This window comes from Amphiura filiformis, chromosome 12 (genome assembly GCF_039555335.1).
Source record: "Amphiura filiformis chromosome 12, Afil_fr2py, whole genome shotgun sequence".
In the NCBI taxonomy this organism is placed as follows: Eukaryota; Metazoa; Echinodermata; class Ophiuroidea; order Amphilepidida; family Amphiuridae; genus Amphiura; species Amphiura filiformis.
This window is the reverse complement of record NC_092639.1, coordinates 9026682-9046991: the sequence shown is the minus strand read 5'-3', so window position 1 is coordinate 9046991 and position 20310 is coordinate 9026682. Positions and strand designations below refer to the sequence as shown.

The window sequence follows — 20310 nt, the reverse complement described above, 5'->3', positions numbered from 1 at the left end:
TGGCAAAAATGTTTGCAAAAATAGTTTAAAAAAACATTTTTTGAAAACATTTAAAAGATGTTGTTGTAGTGTGTTTTCATACAAAACGTTTTAAAACGTTATCATGACCTTTATATAACCCGACATTTTAATGTTATTAAAACGTTTTTACCGGAACCAAAAGCCAAAATATAACTTATTTGAAACGTTTTTAAAACGTTTTTGTGTTTGCTGGGAATTGCTCATTCTAATGACGCTAGTATATGGACAATATAAGTGTGCTGTTTCATCTAATGATATAAACTTTGGAAAATATTGTAAGGAACACTTGAGGTTTTGACATTTAAAACCTACATTTTGGTCAAAAAATGTGCTTGGATAGGTAGTTTTCAACAGATTTACCACATTCGCCTTGCTATAACATTGAATTGCGTTATCTGTTGACCTAATGACGAAAAGTGTTTTTAGGGGGAAGTGTTAGCTTTCCTTTGATATAACAAAAATTCTGATTGGATGAAGGGAACAGTTGAGGTTTCGACAAAAACCAATCACAGAGACCCATTTCCCAGCTAGAAGCTCCAAAGCTCTTACGATGCTATGCACTCAACCGTGCAGTGTAATCAAAGACTATGTGGAGACAATTCACTGCTTGCCTGGAAGCTCTTGGACGAAAATGTGTGCTCAGGTGTATCGAGGTGGAAACTGTGCATAGATGGTTTAAGAGAATCGTTTTTGTATAGAAACCTTTCCATATGTAAATATTCGGACATTTTATTTTTGATTTCGCCCAAATAAAGGCCATATGGATTTTTGTGTCTTAAGAAAATGGAACACTGCCTCATTTCAAATATATAGTTTTAGTTTTGGTTTTGGTTTTGGTCACGTGGTTTCCTATTTTCCATATGTAAATATTCGGACATTTTATTTTTGATTTCGCCCAAATATGGATTTTTGTGTCTTAAGAAAATGGAACACTGTCTCTGTTTTCAAGGACAGTCTTATTTTCACATTAAACATTAGAGTGTTGAGGAATTGATTGTTCAGCAGATCATAGAAAAGAACTTTTATTCATTTTATACGAAGGATAAAACAAAACAGATCGCCAGGGAAAGCATGTGTGTGTGGGGGGAGGGGGGCCTGTACAGAGAGCATTTGGGAAGGGAAGTATTTAATGTATGCTACAAGTGATAAGAATTATATAGGTTTTATACTATTTTCAAATTCATTATCTGTTGAGCTAGCTATCATTCACTCTTCACCCAGTTTAGTGCTAGTAGTTAAAGCCATATTATAACATTTGCCTCAATATTTGTAAAAATTCAGTTTTGTACACGATTGTAATGTACTTTATCATACCCTGCAAAAATCAGACTCTATGTGCTGTAGTTTTGTCAAATCCGAGAATTTGAATAAAACAACCGAACTAGTACTATTATTTCCATCGTAATAATTAAAGCCATATTGTAACATTTGCTGAGGAGGACGTCCTCAGTATTTTTCAAAATTCTGTTTTTACACGATTGTATTGTACTTTACTGAACTAACATACCCTGCAAAAATCAAGTGTTTAGTTGCTGTAGTATAACCCGTCTGAACAAGACGGTTGATTATTACAATGGAAATATTAGTCGAACGCGTATACGCGATGTTCATAACACATTATGTACATGGCGTGCAGGACGGTCATAAATAACATATCAAAATAACTGATTCGAGTCACATACGACGCGGAGTGGCTCACATTGGCCACCCCGGGTTGGCGACATATGCGGTGGTATTAAATAGCGATTTTCCTTGTATTGCCTCATCTACAATGAAGACTAACATTTAGTGAAAAAACCAAAAACAACCCAGTCTATTTCTTATGGAAATGTTATTTTGTTACAATATGGTTTCAAGCAAGATTGGAGCTGTGGCAGCGTTAAGTGTATGCTGAAGATATATACAGATTAAAGCCATATTGTATTTTTTATTCACAAAATGTTAGTTTTCGTTGAATAAGTTCATCAGGTTTGTTGATTAAATAAACAAGAGACATTTTTGTGTGACAAAACCAAGTGAATTTTTACTCACTACAATATTTCGTCCTTCACATCGGAGGACTTCATCAGGTATGACTGATATGGTCATCTGATCCACTTTCCCGGGAGATGGGTTTCCGGTGATGCTTAGGCTCTTTTCGAGAAGCCATGGAGATAAGAAGAAGGGGGAGCAAGACCTTAAACAGAGAGGAGGGCACATATTTCCTTAGCCACGTATATTATCTGCTTTTAAAGACTCCAAAAGAGCCTAAGCATCACCGGAAACCCAACTCCCGGGAAAGTGGATCAGATGACCATATCAGTCATACCTGATGAAGTCTTCTGATGTGAAGGACGAAATATTGTAGTGAGTAAAAATGCACTTGGTTTTGTCACACAAAAATGTCTCTTGTTTATGTTAGTTTTCATTGTCACATATGTCCTCTTTTAATTTAAAGGCAGTACAAAGAAAATCGCTTTAATACCAGCGCATAATTATGTCGCCAACGCGAGCCACTCCTTTCTTGAGTCGGGTCGGTTCTCTTGATAGGTCACGACCGCCTGCACACCATATATGTACCATGTTATGAACTAATATTTCCATCTTAATAATAAATCGTCTTGTTCAGACGGTTTTTACGGATTTTGACAAACCTACAGCACCTAAAGACTTGATTTTTGCAGGGTATGTTATTTATTCAAGTATACAATACAATCGTGTAAAAAACAGAATTTTGAAAAATATAGAGGACGTCCTCCTCAGCAAATGTTCCAATATGGCTTTAATTTAATTGTTACGATGGAAATATTAGTCGAACGCGTACGCGATGTTCCTAACGCCGTACGTACATGGCGTGTGGGACGGTCATACACACAACAAAGCCCCGTGCCGTAGTACGACCGATGGACTGACACGCATTGGCGACATCGGCGCTCGTAGTAAATTCCATTTTTCTTTGCTTTACCTCAGATGTTGGGCTCAAACTTAAAGGGATCATATCTGTCAGTCAAAGCTAACATTTTATGGAAAAGAAATACTTATCGATTTATATGGAAATGTTACAATATGGCTTTAAGTAAAACATAAATTTCTTGTAGCCTCACAACATGCTTGTAGCCACATTAAGGAAAGCCTCTGCGTGTACGCAGGCAAATGGTTACGGATATAACAGGAACGAGTACTGAATAGTACATAATGTACTATGGTACAATTGTGTACAGCCCTCAATTGAGTGAACGACGTATTGCCTGTCGAAGCTAGAGGGCGATTTGCTAAGTTCAAAGCAAGTAAAGACAGAAGACAGATACGATCATTTGAAAATGTGCAGGAAAATCTCTCGCATCGGAAATAATTACGCTCTTTACTTCATAATGCAAAAGAATGTGTTCCTGTTTTAATGTTAAGATCAGAAAAGGTGCGAATGGTAACACGCATTATGACGCCAATTGCATTATAAATACTTCTGAGTTTCGTGATCCACAGCCTCATCCCCCCACTTTTCTCCAAAAAAATTGAGATTTTTATACCACTGGAAACCTCTGGCTACAAAATGTTTATGTACCAAATATTTCTTGCAGATTAATTCGTTTAGCAAAAATATCGTCAAATTTGAATTTCGTTCTGGTATACCAGAACGAAATTACAACGCATTGTTTATGGAGCAGCGCAATACATAACTCGCAAACGCAAAATCAGAATCAACTGAAATTTTGGGAATAAGCTTTTTTCGTGGATATCTACTAAAAATGTCATAAAAAGAGGATGCTAGGATCACGAAATCCTCCTTTAATATACTCGTACATTGCCTCTATTTTGTATTTTGTAATAAAGGTTGATATAACACAATATATTGATTGTAAATTATAAATGCATTAATCTAATATTTAACATCCGCTTTAGAAGTTACATCATTTCAGATTTGGCTGCTTATCTTGCATTTCCATGATTTAAGCACATGGGTCTATAGCTATGAGAACAAAGTGACTAATAAACGATCCCTACTTTTGGATAAACATTGTTATTATCAATTTAATGCACAAATAGTATGGCAAAATCCAAATGGCGTCAAAAATAAATAACCAAGAACACAGATATATAGTATTGGGCACTATGGGTTTGGGATTTTCTTTTGCTACATTAGTGGAACCAATGTTTTTTGGCATCCTTAAACCTGAAAGAATAAAAATTTGATTGGTTCCATTTTTTTCTATGCTCCCTGTAGTTCCCACGAGGGGTCGAAGGTCACAGTGTGGCCAAAACTTAAAATCAGTCCCATCATGTTGTTATGCATTTCAAATTGTTCGTCTCAGGAGTTATAAGTCGAATAGGTCAAATGTCAAAACTTTCATACACAGAGGTTAAGATTTAAAAGTTTCTATCATAATTATTATTCGATTTATTCTTCCTTCTGTTCCTTTGTCTGATTTTCTTCTTTTTAACACTTTCTATCTCAAGTTCATTTACGGCCCCTCTCACTCTCCTTCCCCTCTTCCTATCTTCCTCCTCTCCTCCGATCTTTCACATTTCATCCCTCCATTCTTTCCTCTAGCTTGCTTGCGTCGCCAACATAAAATGGAAACTCGTGAATTGAATACAAACCTTTGACTTTAATGAATAGGCTTATAACAGATAGCCTATATTGCACAATTAGGGTAAATGTGGCATTTAAGACAAACGACCTCTAAACCTAACCCCTAACCCTGGCCCTTACCCTAATTTGAATATGGTGATGTTTATCTTAAATGCCACATCTACCAGAATAAGCCACCTTGGAAAATGGCAGACTCAATAGGAGGGCGTTGTTCAGTTTGAGTAAGGCTCTCCTATTGTGTCCATCATCATTAAGGGCTTCATGATGCAGTCATGTCTACAGTAGAATTCATCTCGACCTTTGCAGGACTTAACCCCATTAGAAAGCTATTAAACCAAGATAACACTCATTGAAACAGCTGAATACGAAGAATGTCATTCTCTGATATCAAATAATTTTGATTTTTTGAAATCGCACAATAAAGTTAATATTAAAGCTTCAGTTGGCAAATGATTAAAATTGAATTTTTGATATTTAACAGTACCATTGTTCACGAAAGTAAACTTTTATAAACTGAGCATTTTAAAATGAGCAACATAATGATTGTTGACAAGTTAACACGGTTTGATTTCTTCATATTTTTGAAGTTATCTGTCGTTTTTCCTTCCTAAAACCAAAAGTACGACTCTCCAAAAAAATTAGGTCTAAAATTTAGGACATGTTAAAAAATCCATATTTCTAGAATTTGAAAGTAATTTTAATATTGGCCGGTTATTTTTCCTCCAGCTACGTTAATTTTAAGAATATGTCATAAGATTAACTAAACACCAAAGTACGAATATATCAAACATCTAATTTGCTAAAAAAATAGGAAATTTTAAAATATTTTTCTAGAAATTTGATTATAGTATTTTAATATTGGCCGGTTATTTGATATCAGCGAAGTTAACTAGTCATATCAGAATGCAACGATAGGTCTGAGGTGCGCTCATGTAGAGGTCACGTCAATTGTCGAAAGAGCAATGTGTATTTTATAGAAAACGGACAGTAAGGGCAGTTCCCAAACTGATTTTCCTAGGCGCGACCCACAGCATACTATAAATGATGTTACTTGCCGGAACTTATCAGCGCCGTATCGGATCAAATTTCCATAGGGAATACAATTTTTACGTCATCACGATGACCGGCTATCAGAATGACTTAACTGGGATAAATGCGCGGGAAATTTTGCAATTTTAATGCTAAAATGGGTCAAAATAGGGTAACATGACCACAACGATGGTACTCTGCACTATCATGGTTGGATCCTTTCAGAAAGTCCCGCGACCCCTTTTGGAAGAAGTCGCGACACCCAAAAGGGTTGCGACCCACATTTTTAAACCGCTTGGCTAGTTGATACATGGAGGTAGTAGAGAAGGAGAAAGCTCGCACGCATTCTATTGTACAATCATAATTGCCGCCCTTTGAGGTGTCCAGATCATCGTTTTGATTATGTAACATGATTATCACTTATAATCTTTTGTGTTGTATACATGCTTCGTTGCACAGTTGTGTGTGCTATAAATATGCTGAAACAGCATAAGTCATTCTAACTTGATGAAAATGATACACATTATGCTTTACATCTCTTTCATCGGCTAGTTTAAAAGAGGGCTCAGGACGCGGTTTATTTTGAAACCTCGGGGGAGGAACAATTGTTAAAGTTTTGGGTAAACAAATAAAATCGGACCAACCCGGGCAGTACCGGGCAACATTGAGATACATCTCGTTTGATGGGAGAATTCCTCAACTTAACAATGCGCAATTCATTTTAATAAGATCTTCGTATTTTTAAAACAGTGGTTAAAACAATTTTACCCGTCCTTAAATGTGTGTGAACTGCACCATTCCATAATATACTGTTTAGAAACATTCTGGAACAACATGTTTCAACATATTAATCGTAAAAACATCATATATTAAATGAAATATGAATATTCAAGTTCAACAGTTAAGTAAATTGTATGCGCATCCATAATACATGTTTTGCACATACGTGATTTTATACTTGTTACTAAATTATGAACCCCCATGAGACGGAGTCATTCCAAAATTATCGGCAATGATCATTAGATCAAAGGTACATCTGCCTCTATTGTGTTTACAATAGGATTTACGCAATGAGCTTAACGCGAGCTCACTCCTTCTCTGCTACCTTCATGGTTGATACAATACTATGTACAAAGCGACCAGGATAGACTTGGACCTATACATGGCATAAATTTCCACATTGTGGTGGGTAATCGAGAAACGAATCATTCAAGGTGTTTAAATTATGCGCCTAAAATCAGGCGAGTGATAAATAACTGTATCCCGACGGCTAAACACTGCTTTGTGTGCTTACGACAGCTCAAACATACCGGTACACTTTGGCGGTGTGATAACAATGGAACCACTTTCTCAAGTGGTGGTCTTACATATGACGTTCTATCAATACTCGTCTGTCAGTTAGACGTTAATAATAGATTGTCGGGTTAGTTAGCAATTTAATGGTGCAACCATTTTGTCCGAAACAATTGTACCATTTTATGGATACCCTGTCGACAAATCAATTCAGCATCAAAGGAATAATGCGTTACGTAATCTATTGCCTAATATCTATGTTATTAAAGGCTCTGGGCACAGACCGAAATTATCAAGAGCTTAGATTCAGTTAGTTCATAAGGCTGTGTGACTATAAAAGTCACGAAATCACGAAAGCGCTTGAATTTATGATAATATCAAAACCCCAAGAATCGCACAGCAGGCACAAATGCGAAACATATATTTTAAAATCGTATATAAAATTCAAGGTTTAACTTTTCACAAAATGTAGCAGTCCTATAAAGACTATACATCGAAAACAATATCAGAGACACGTTAATGATAATGATGAGATGATCATGATACATGAACGTTGGCTTGAACAGTGAACGTTGGCTAGAGTTTTGAACACATTGAATGATGTTGACCTTGGGATATTCACTTGCTGGGAAGTGCTTAAATCATCCTCTGCATTGAATGATGTTGACCTTGGGTTATCAAATCAAATGATTGTGGTGTCCACTAATTAACTACTAAATCTTACATCTTGGTATCCATGCCAACAACAGGTACGTGGTCATCTTTAAATGAAAATTACACTATGTAATCAGATACCAAAAAGAGAAAACAATATTTAAGCAAAAATATCATTCAATTTTCTCAAAATTTTATTGTAAATTAGGGTATTTTTAATCATGTGATGTGAGAAACAGCGCTATACTCCCTACCTACCATTAACGGTTTTTGGTTCATATTTTAGCCCAACGTTGACCACCAGATACCGAAAGATATATTACATAGTACATTTTCTACTAGGCACTTTTAGCAATATTATAATAATTTTACGTTGTTTGATTTTGATCCCATATTGTTCAAGGTTATTCCTAAACAGGATCGAAGCCCATTCCTAACCATCTACATATCAATCAATCAATCAATCAATCAATCAACAACACAAATTACGTAGTGCATATTCCTCTTTACAGAACCATCTAAACCAACGTTAACCACAACCAGGACCGAATGATGGTAACACTAAAATATATTTAGTCCCCTAATATTCCCCTAATTTAGCATTATGCCTAATAGTGACGATCCTGATCAAGTGATACAGACTTGCAGTATACAGTTCCATTACTCTAGCTTACAATAAACACAGCGAATTACAATGCCAAAGTGTATGTTGTTTATGTGTCTTTTTATGCATCGGTAACAACGAAAAACGCTCCCCTAAAATGTAGTACATGTAGTTCGAGGCGCTCGCTATCTCAAAATAGGTGGCGCTATTTGTATTTCTGGTGTGAGCACTATGAAGTGTTGATGAATGATATGTTTACAGAATGAGCCTTCAAAATTAATGTAACTTGTTTCACAGGTTTTTGTCCTATTCACTAGAGCAATGTTTGATGTGCTATGCAATATAAATGATTTGTGCTTTACTTTGATTAAGCAGACCTTGAATATTCATCAACAAATTAGTAGCCAAAAGTAAATAATAGGTATGAATTCGAGAATATCTGTTTGTGTTTTCAAACGCTACTTTGATATTTTAAACAATATCCCAAGATCATAAGAGTTTTATTACTATTAAAGTACAATTTATTGTTATTTTTCTATTATGGACTATATTTGCCTATGTTGGAAGCCAATTAATGGGCCATATAAGGAAGAATATTAATGATTTTGTTTTTGAAAAAAAACCATGGAAATTCAAGGACCGTTGAACAAAGTACAAGTGCAATGTATCCTAACAATAGGCAAAGAAAACAGGATTGACTTCAACACAAATACCACGGACGGTCAGTTGCGTCATTAAGACTTCTTTGACGAACAGTATGAAGTTCCCCTTTTCTTTGCCTTGAAATGGAGTGGGTGGCTCACCATGAACAACTACAGCAACAGCACCAGCAGAAACAGCAGGCCTTGGACGCCTTGGTCCTCTCGGATTCCTGCGACTGCGCGGCAGACACCGCCGACTGTTCCTGTGAATGCGACTCCTGCCTCATATCAAACCAAACCAACCAAGGCTCGTACGCTGTAAGAAAAAAAAAAGCAAGAAAAATACAAAGATTTAATATGGACGTTAATTTTGAAGTTTATCTGGGATTTGGAAAACAATTTCACGTTGATAATCAATCTGAAAGAACCAACATTGAACGTGCCATATCGATGAAGACAAGGGCCTTTATCAACTCCCACCCATTTACCGGTCACTCGTTAAATCACATGGGTCACGTGGTTCGTCATTATTTTAAGTATCCTTTTTTATCATTTTGTCGGTCGCAAATGAGATTCCAAGTCTAGTTTCCTAATTGTTGTGTGTTAGATTTATATCACTCACAATAAAACCAAGCTCACTCTAACAGACAACGAACTCAAGAGAGCCATTGTTGAATTCGGAAGTTTTTCTTCAAGGTAATAATCTCCTCACCTATATTCCGCTTTATTCTATACAGTTGGATAACCTCCCTAACACGTTTAAGATGAAGCATTATGTTCAGAAACCTCTCTATACTTCAACTTATAAATGCTTCAAAAGCAGACAATCAAACATAAAGAGTACGCCCTCTATGTGAAGAAGGCCACAAGGTACCACTTACAAAGTGTGCGTAGCCTATCTCAGCGGATCTCCTTCCCGATGTGCACAATTGTTAAATATATACGCTTACTACTAGTAGTACTTGAGCGTTTTCTACTACGTCCTCTTTAGCCTAATGCAAACTTGTAGACTTCTCTTGAATTTGCGCATTTGTACTTCAGTTTAAGGTGAAAATTGGTAGTAATTTGTTTTGATTGTTTTAAAATTGAATGAATTCGATAAACAATGCCTTTGCATTGGAAAAATAATATTTGCCAGACAAGAATCACGTTTACTGTCCATCTCATCAGATAATAGCTGTTCCAAGAAGTCCACGCCACGGTGAGCGCGATTGTTGCAAGAAGACCTATTAGATCAACATTTGGGTTCATAGAAATGGTATTTTTGTGTTTTTTCCACAACACTACGATCATCCTTGTCAAGGATGGTCGTCACTTGATGATGTATGCCCATACCAAACGCAACGTATACATAATAGCTACAGTCTGTCTACTCTGAAGTACAAAGTACCGACGCGCGGACGCACACATTGTGCCGACATTGCCGACATTGAAGGCACGCATACCTGCAGTAGAGACACAGCACTGCTAACTGTTTACGCGGTGTATACGCGCGCGTTGTCACTTTGTACTTCAGAGTGGACAAACTGTAGCCTTAGGTCTCGTTCAGTTTTTATTTGATTTAGTCCCAAATTTGTTAATTTCGTCTATGGAATGGCCGGCATTGGATGACTGAAACCATCCAGTTTTTAGTGTGAAAAAAACTGCTAGACTGTTATACCAACACCTTAAAAAACAATATTGAGTATTCGACACAGAAGTGCTTCTGCACAACAACACCTTAAACTCTGTATTCGGAATTGAACGACAGAGAATTCAATACATACACAGTTTCTGTGAATATGTTCTTTGTTTTTTGAGAAGTGCGTGTGTATTTGCCCTGGTATTGGTGGGTGACTGCGTGGGAGTATCAAAGTCGATACATGGTCCTTGGATCTGAAGGACCCTGTAGGTGGAGTGGTGGGTGTCGTGACATATGATGTGAAGTCGTAAATGAACATAATTATTGCTAATAACATGATTGTATTGGATGTTTAGACATCGCTGTGTTTCCCTGTGTGTTTCGTTCTTACACATGTCGCACGTGCGTTGGAATAACGTTTTGGCGCTGTTACCATGATTACAGTTAGCGCCGGCCTAACTTAAAAATACAAAATATGAAAGAAATTCAAAAAAATGAACAAATTCGGCCATGAACCGCAAACAATGGGCCAAAACCATTGAGTTTTCGAGAGGGTAACCCCCTTAACACCATTTTTTCGTCATCGACCAAAAGGCGCCCCCTCTATCAAAAATTCCTGGATCCGCCCCTGAGCATTATGGTTGCCGATAATGTTATATTGGATCAGTCTATGGTTGGATGTTGAATTGCTGATGGAGTTCATGAAGTTACTTGAATAATTGTTGTTTTAGTTATGATCCGCATCAAACGTCCATTTGTTAAACATTGTTAAAAGACAAAATGGTACAAGGAAACTTAAAACAATTGGAAAGGGGCTAAGATTACTAATGTTTTCTAATGACAAAAGATTTTGCTCAAGAATCAAGCAAAAATCACGTAATACGGTTAACTTTTGCTTGAGCCTCGTCCAATCAGGACCCAATTGTGTCCTCCCACAAACAAACAATCAAACAAACTCTTTGAACGTGCCGTCCTCGAGTGAATTTGTCCTGGTCCGTTAGAAAACAAATTGGACACAGCAAACAATAATAATTTGTTTGTTTATACATGACTTGCCATTTTAGCTACTGAGAGGTTTTGTATATGACGATGTAGATATTCAATACACAATCTCATTGAATACTGGTACATTTTGCACGTCATTATAAAATCGGATTTCAGTTTTAGGATTTATTCTTTGTCAAATTTTCTCCGCTACGATATACGGCAAAAGGAAATCAATTAAATGTATTTCGTTAAGGGGGTACTACACCCCTGTCCAATTGTGTGCCTATTTTTGCATTTTTCTCAAAAATTATAGCGCATTGGTGACAAGTAAGATATGTATATTATAGGGGCAAGGACCACAACTACTGCACTGGAAATTTTATTTCGGCACATATAGCAGTTGTGGAGTTGCAGTCAAAAATGAGGGAAAACCAACTTGAGCTGAATTTTCAAAGCAATAGTTGTAGTCCTTGCCCCTACAACATGCATATCTTAATTGTCACCAATGCGCTATAATTTTTGAAAAAAATACAAAAATAGGCACAAAATTGGCCAGGGGTGTAGTAGTAGTACCCCCTTAAGACTTTTTTTGTTGATAATTTAGTGCTATAAAGATCGCGTACAAAACGAATTCCAGCCTAAAGATTTCAGAATATAGTATTTAGGCCTACATTGGTGAGAAAGATCAAAACCGTTATTTGTTTATAGGTTAATAAACACTTCATACACCCCTACAACAGGTATGCACGTGGTCACCTTTAAATAAAAGTTACACTATGTAATCAGACAGCATCGACTGAAAACAATATTTAAGCAAATTTTGTCAAAATTATCATATAATGTGAGAAACAGCGCTACATTAACGGTTTTTGGTTCATATTTTAGCCAGATACCGAAAGATATATTACATATTACATTTTCTACTAGGCACTTTTAGCAATATTATAATAATTTTACGTTGTTTGATTTTGATCCCATATTGTTCAAGGTTATTCCTAAACAGGATTGAAGCCCATTCCTAACTATCTACATATCAATCAATCAATCGCAACAAAAAGTACGTAGTGCATATTCCTCTTTACAGAACCATCTAAACCAAAGTTAACCACAACCAGGACCGAATGATGGTAACACTAAAATATATTACTACACGCAGTGCTTTCGGACGCGTTCATTTTTCTTGTGGGTTGATGCATTTATATTTACCTCTATTTTCCAACACTTTTAGTGATAATTTAGTTATAAAAATTGCTAAAATCAAGGAATTGTTTTCTCGTGTATGAAATAGGTTAAATAAATGCGTTTATCCTTCGGGGCTCGTGCATTAGACGCATCAACATATCAGTACGCGTGCATTATTTTGTACAATTTCACTCCCAACAAGTGATACGCATTTATCAACCTATAAAAGAAACGTTCCTAATGAACATTTTGGCAGTTTATTTTTCCACAATTTATTTTGACATCGCTGAACAATGACTACAGTAACAACAACAATATATATTCAAACAAAAAAGAAAATTTCGTTTACGTGGACCACCAAAATCGGGAAAGCACACATTACGATCGGTATTGAAAAGGGAACACACCCACCGAGACAAACTATCAGTATAGTCTCGCATGAATAACACACACAAAGACACCCCTAAGTTACACATGTACTCCTCTCTCGCACAGACAAAAATGAGAAACTGGCATAGTATTCGTGAGTTTCTCTAGAGGGCAGTATTGCAAATAAATCAACATCAGTAGCATCATCGAAAATGAATATGATATTATGTCAGTTTTTGGTCAAAATGTTCGTATACTTGTTTCAAATAAGTCGCTCAACCACTTGATGCTTTATACCATAGATCACGTATCTAGACATCGTTAGCTGCTTCCGGAAACCACCTCTGTACACACACCACTGTTTATATCAAATATGTCCTACTAGCCCACTACAGGGATTTACTATCAGCAACAACTACCCAAGGGTATCATGTGAAACACGTACATGTACAATTTAACCCTCAGATGGCGAGTGCAAGTAGGCTATAAATTACAAAAAGCATTAATGCAAGACATCTGTCATTTGCTACCGTATTGCTACAAAGCGTTATTGATATTTTGACGCAAAAGTTTACTTTCTCATAATATTTGTGGTCCTTTTCGGTGACTATTAAATGTAGAGGACGCGTTTCCTCGGTAAAATCTGGTGGTGGACATGGGATACAATTAGCGTTTCTACTGATAGCGTCGATAGCTGTATGTACTCCCTCTATTTGCTGAGACGGGTTTCGCGTAACTTGAACTTTTAGAATACCAGAGTTCAAGTTCAACTAGATTTGATACTATTTGACAAATAAAATGTTGCGTAATCTTTACGTGACCATGATGACGATAACGATGATGCTGCTGATGATAATGACGACGACGACGACGACGACGACGACGACGACGACGACGACGACGACAAAGATAATGATAATGACAACGACAATGCGACGATGCTAATGATGATGTATACCACGAAGCTACAGTATTTGCTAAAAGTTGGATATGAATCTTTAAATCACAATGTGCTCTATTTTTAATGAAGGCTTGTTTAGATTCCCGTATCCATGGTAACCACAACAGCAAGAATTTGGACCAGTTAAAAATTTCAGCGCCCATAAACATGAATTTGAATTCAAGATAGACCTGAACTATTAACAACTAAAAACTGAAAATTGACGGTCACAGATATACTTGTAATTGACAATTAATCGTCAATGACCATTGTGGCTAGAACATACCTCTGCTACCTTCATTACGTTACCTCTGCCTGGAACAGAGGTTTCATTTTTTACTTCTACTCAGAGGCAGTAACCTACATGTCCCACGTAGCTGGGCATAGGCCTATACGGTAACCTTGTGCAGTCATGTACACTAGTTTCCAGACAGGCAATGACCTTCGCCAAAACCCGGCGCCAAAAGCACTTGGTTGTCAAATGGTGACAAAATAATTTCACAACAAGGTGTGACTGGCTTGCACTGTTTGGCTCAAATGAGTTACTATTGGTTTGGTCGAAAAGGTGGTGGACTTTATAAACTATACCAATCTATTGGGGATGGCAGGGCAAAGATTCCTAATTCCAGCTTGTCTCCCACCTCTGGTAACGTTATGTATAATAACATTTTAAAACACGTTCAAAACCCACAGTGCTCACTAGGATATATGTAATTTTTTTTTTATCAAATTATAATGTACATTATCTCACTTGGTCGTGATTATTGTCATTAAAGCCATATTGTAACATTTCCATAAAATAGATTGTATTTCTTTTCCATAAAATGTTAGCTTTTACTGTCAGATATGTCCCCTTTTAATTTCGAGCCGAACAACTGGGGTAAAGCAAAGAAAATTGGAATTTACTATACCAGCGCCAATGCGTGTTACTCTTCTTCTTCTTCCTTATTAGTGCTGGCCTCATATGTATGAGTTAGCGCACTGCGTACAGACAAGCTGTATTTATTTTTACTCTGGAACCTAGAGTAGATGAGTGTCAACATTACCGGGATGATCCCCTGCTCTTTTCGAATAGCCTGTGACGTTCTTTAACGTGCACACTGCATTAATGTCAGATATACATGTACACGGGACCGACGGCTTAAAGTGCCCTCCGAAGCACTAAGCAAGTAGAGTGAAGTGCCTTGCTCAAGGACACAAAGAGCCAGCCGAGCTCAGGCGGACCTCGGATTCGAACCCGTGATCCTTGGATTAACAGTCCAACGCTTTAACCGCTCAGTCACGCTCTAGAACCAGAGTACGGTCCTTTGATGTGTGTGTATGACCGTCCCGCACGCCGAGTACGTATGTGTTATGAACATAGCAAAATCTCGGATTTTGACAAATCTGAGGCACCTAAAGTCTTGATTTTTGCAGGGTATCTTTGTTTACTATAAAGTACATTACAATCGTATAACACAGAATTATAAAAAAATATTGAGGGCGTCCTCCTCAGCAAATGTTACAATATGGCTTTAATTGTTTTCTCATTTTAGTTATTTCTTGGTAAAGTAACCATCTAATTACACAGCCATAATTATGATAATCACTGTCACTTCTTTTGTATTCTTGTCATTTTAAGGAATTTAATTGCAGCTTACCAGTAATGTTGTTGTATGAATCAAAAGCAACAATGGGCACTTTTGCAGATTTAGATGTAATTATTGCCATTCAATTTACTCTAGCTGACGTCAGTATGTTATTTTCTGCTTCATTTACAAATTGTTAAACATAAAAGCCACATCATACTACTGCCAAGAAATGCACCACAAGATATTGATGCGCTTGGGCATGCAACCTTTTTGTCAGATGCCGGGGTCAGGTGGTACTTTCTCAAATAGTAGAATATTTGTAGCAACTTTAGAGTAAATGGTCGCCAACCCCAACCATATAATATTAACACTAAACCTCTCTTACACTCTGATCCTAAAACCTAGCTAACCCGAATTCTACTCTCTAAAGCGCGACAGTTATTTTAAAGTCTTGCTAAAAATCATTTGTTACGGTATATTATATTACAATGATGGAAATTGGTGAATGCGTAGCGTTCACCAATATGTGTAGTGTTACTCATACAGGTGATTTGGGAGGCAGGGTCCAAGTCCAGATTTAACATTTTTGTTTGGCCACTTGAGTTACACATGCCTTCCTCAAGGTGAATTTAGGGGCCTCAAAATTTTGACCTGGCCCAGTGCAACCAACCAGAAAGGTAAATCCGCCTCTGTCCAGGTAATATGCCCACAGTCGGCACCCGTCTTTTTCCTCCTCATAATTATCATTATTATTAAAGGGGTCTTTAATGTTAGAAGTGCAGAGAAGGTGCACATCCCTGTACATATTTATTTTGGTCTAGACGCATCGGACCAAAGACCTTGAATCTGCATTTGCTCTCCACGGGGAGTTTCATTTCCGTTTTTGTTCACGGCGTTAATTTCATTTCATATCACATCGTATTTACTAAAGTACCGAACACGAAGTTATAATATTAACAAAATGATATAAAAACTCACCACGCCTCCGTAAAATGGACATATTCTTCCTATTCAAAATATATGTTACATATATAGATGGTATATTCCTTTCTTTAAATACACATGTACACGATAATCGGAGGCGTAATTATAGTAAATTGTGTATACATTGGTACTATAGTTGGTAAATGAATAAAGCATGTATAACCTTGTCATTTATTAATTACCAACATATGGTCTGGTTGCCGGTTAACGATAGCTAGCCTAATGCATAGATCCCGGCCAATAAGAAAGCAAAGATGGCTTCGTTTTGTTAACAGGTCGGCTAATGATGCATCACCATAATTATTTACATTATATAATAAAATAATGTGGAGTGGACATCATAAAATGTCAATGTCTATCTATCAATAGTGTCCGGTTATGCGTTTAGCACGTGCTTAGAAAACAGAAAAGCCGTTAAAAATTTGCGGAGTGGAAAAATATTGTATAATTATTTGATGATTTTTGTTTCGTAATTGAAGGTCATTTCAGATTTTCTATTTCGAAAAAAGCATCGACAATTTCAAATTATAGGTCCGATAAATGCGTAAACTTGGTTGGTGGAAATTGCAATAGGATGGAATGAAACTTGAATCAAAATGCTAGTCCTTCAAGAATGACTATCGGCTGAGGTTTAAAATCTATATGTAGCGAGGCCTTCGGCTTCGCCGACCCCCCCCCCCCAGCCGAGGTATTTCTTGAAGGGGGCTTGAAGGACTAAATAATGCATGCGCGCTGAGATATTGAAGCGCTGAGATGTTGATGCGGTCATCACGAGGTCAAAGGTCAAAGGTCATCCTTTCAAAGTTTTGTTACCTCCTCCACACAAACAGTGGGTGCCAATGGCCCTTATAACGCCGGAATATTGGCTACACAAAACAGAAATTGAGGTCAACTGATTGGTCAGTCAGCTGGCGAGCAGCTGGCGAGATAAATTGAAACTTGCTCTGAATTAAAGTAGCGTTAAATTGACCAATTGAAGCTTTGTTTGACGTGAGCTGGATGACGTCGGCAGAAAATTAGCGAATCCAAGGACCAGTTCAAATTGGCAGACTGTTTGTGTGGAAGCGGATCGCAAACTGCTGCTGTGGAGATACTCGCAGGCCCACAGGCGGCGCAGGGGTAGTGCATTGGATGCATCAACATTCAGCAGTAGTGCATTATTGTGTCCTATTTCTTGAGCAACAAGTATCCATTTATTATCTTGATTCACGGCAAAGAATTTTGGCAGTTTCTGCTATTTATTTTTAAAAGGTTGTTTGATGTGATCATTTATTAATTTTTCTAACAAAACATTATTTATGATTTAAATTCGTAATTCTGAATAATTTCAGCTATCATTTACAAACTTTCGATAAACACATCGTATTTTGTAGCAAAAAACAATATTATCGTTTTATATCAAATTATTCTTTATCTGCTTATCATTATATAAACTGTAAATTTGTGTGCAAATTGAGGGCGCTATTTAAGTATATTTTAAATTTAAATTAACCAAATAATATGAGTTATACCTTACATTTCATAATTAAAGGTTTTTGAAAATTCTCTTGTCATATGTTAGTCTATTTGCTGGTGTTCTAATACCATTTGTGTCTAACCCTTGTAAAGATGCAAACAAGATTTTAGATAAATAGCGCCATCATTTTTCAACTTTTCTTAAAAATGACTCAGTTTTACATGTCATCAAACAACCGTGGTACAAAACAAAATACTAAACATGTCGGACAATTTGACCAATATCAATGCACTCACCTTCACGAAAAATGAATCAATGCTGCAAGACACGCATTGGCAGGGCATAGTACGCGAAACTGCCATTTTTTTAATTTTTATACAATTTGTATGCACTTCACGTTTTTCAAGCGGCTTTTTGATTGGCTGTGTGGTTCTAAGAGTGTGTATGAAATACGTTGGCCGCGTGAAACTCGCACACACATATAGGTCTACGTACGGTAAGAGCTCATAGGGACAATTTTCTATGCCCTCACATCCGCCACCCTGCAAGTTCATTACCTAAATTGATCATATAAATTAATTAGCATCAATGGAAAATCCTGGTGTTGGTGTCGAATTAAAAAAACCCAAAAGAATTACGCTTTAAAACAAGACCAACATGGAGGGTGTAAGTGAAAATATCATTGTCATTTAATTTTTCCAAGAAAAAGTCATGCCACCAGCCTGTATAAGACATTATGACCACAGACAAATAAAATGAGGACTATGACAGTCTATGTCTATCCAAACACTGAGGGTTGGCAGTGTCCGGTGATACAAGCACCATTTAAAAACCGATGTATTTAGTTGAACCCTATACATGTTACAAATTATAGCCATATAAAATAAACATTACCCTAACATAACCCTAGTACATGTACCCTACTGGTTTAAAGGGAAGGTAGGGAAGGTTTTATTTCAAACTCTAATGGTGACCCACAGGTCAAATTAATAGAATTGTACATTAAACACACCTAAACAGACACAATGCAATTTGCAGGCAGCAGCTTAATCAGCGCCAATATTGCAACATTGAAACAAACATCTATACAAACATCCAATCCAACCCAACCCCATTCCCCAGTAGGCAATGAGGCTACAGTGCCTTGCCCAAGGACACAACACGTTGGCACGAGCGGGGTTCGAACTCGCAACCTATGGATTATGAGTCGGGCGCCTTATCCACTCGGCCACACGTTTAGTTCTAAACCTAACACTAATGCATTAGACACTATAATGTATTATAAGGTACTTTTAATACTTGTAGATTTAATCAATGAAACAATGAGCTTCAGTATACAGTAAATTAAATAAATTACAATGTTAGTGCTACTTATGTCAATATAAGCAAGTCTTTACTGTTCTAATGATTACATGTATTATATCTTAGTATTTATAATCAAGATAATTGTAGATACACCTTATGCGGTACTCACTGATAGATCCCATGGTCCCGTTCAGTACGTGAAACTCCGCGTTATGACTTTGCTGTAACTATGGTTCGATATGTATAGCATTATACCAAGATATCATCTGACTGTTTACCTTCTAGTACGTACATACCATGCAATAACATCCTGTATCTGGTCTATTATCCTGATCTTATGGAATTTCACATAGGGGAGCTATTATGAAAGTACCGAGAGATAAAACGCCTGAAAATTACTACTTCGGTTTGTATTGTCAATATTAACAAACATCTGACAAAATGATTCCAAATTCATCAATGCTATCTGAAGCACTAACCATAAACCTACTCCTAACTCACGCTAACCTTTTATTTCATAATCTACTAAGCGAACCTTATTTTCAACATAGCAAACTTCTGAAATAGCGGCGGAGATTCACAACATCCCGCTATCTCTAAGAAGAGTAAGGTTCGCTATCACTAATGTGTAAAGTCTATGGAGATGAGAATCCCGCTATCTCTAATAGAGAAAAGGGTTCGCTATACCTAAAAAAAAAAAGGTCCGCTACTTCTAAGGTTCGATATCACTAATTCAGAATAAGGTTCGCTAGGTTCGATATTACTAATTTTAAATAAGGTTCACTATCACTAATTAATTAAGGTTCGCTATCTCTAAAGATCGCTAGCACTAATTTTGATTAAGGTTCGCTATACCTAAGGTTCGTTATCACTAATTTTAAATAAGGCCCACTATCTCTAATTTTAAATAAGTCCCCCTATCTCTAATTTTAAATAAGGCCCACTATCTCTTATTTTAAATAAGGCCCACTATCTCTAATTTTAAATAAGGTTCGCTATCTCTAATCTAAAGTGAGGCCCGCTATCTCTAATTTTAAATAATGTTCGTTATCTCTAATTTAAATTAGATAGGCATATAGCGGG

At 36.8% G+C, this 20310-nt stretch overlaps 1 protein-coding gene across 2 annotated transcripts in view; it reads right to left on the bottom strand.

The window, feature by feature from the left end:
* LOC140165750 (regulator of G-protein signaling rgs-2-like) overlaps positions 1-19512 on the bottom strand; it is a 54253-nt gene extending 34741 nt beyond the window's left edge. Inside the window, exons 1-2 of one of the 2 annotated variants that reach the window (XM_072189069.1) lie at positions 19397-19512; positions 8975-9128 (exon numbers count right to left, since the gene is read on the bottom strand). In XM_072189069.1, the coding sequence (XP_072045170.1) occupies positions 8975-9128; positions 19397-19409 (167 nt within the window). In that variant the 5' untranslated portion in view covers positions 19410-19512. The remainder of the gene's footprint in view (positions 1-8974; positions 9129-19396) is intronic. The other variant, XM_072189070.1, reaches the window with a different exon arrangement.
* Positions 19513-20310: the final 798 nt, after the last annotated feature.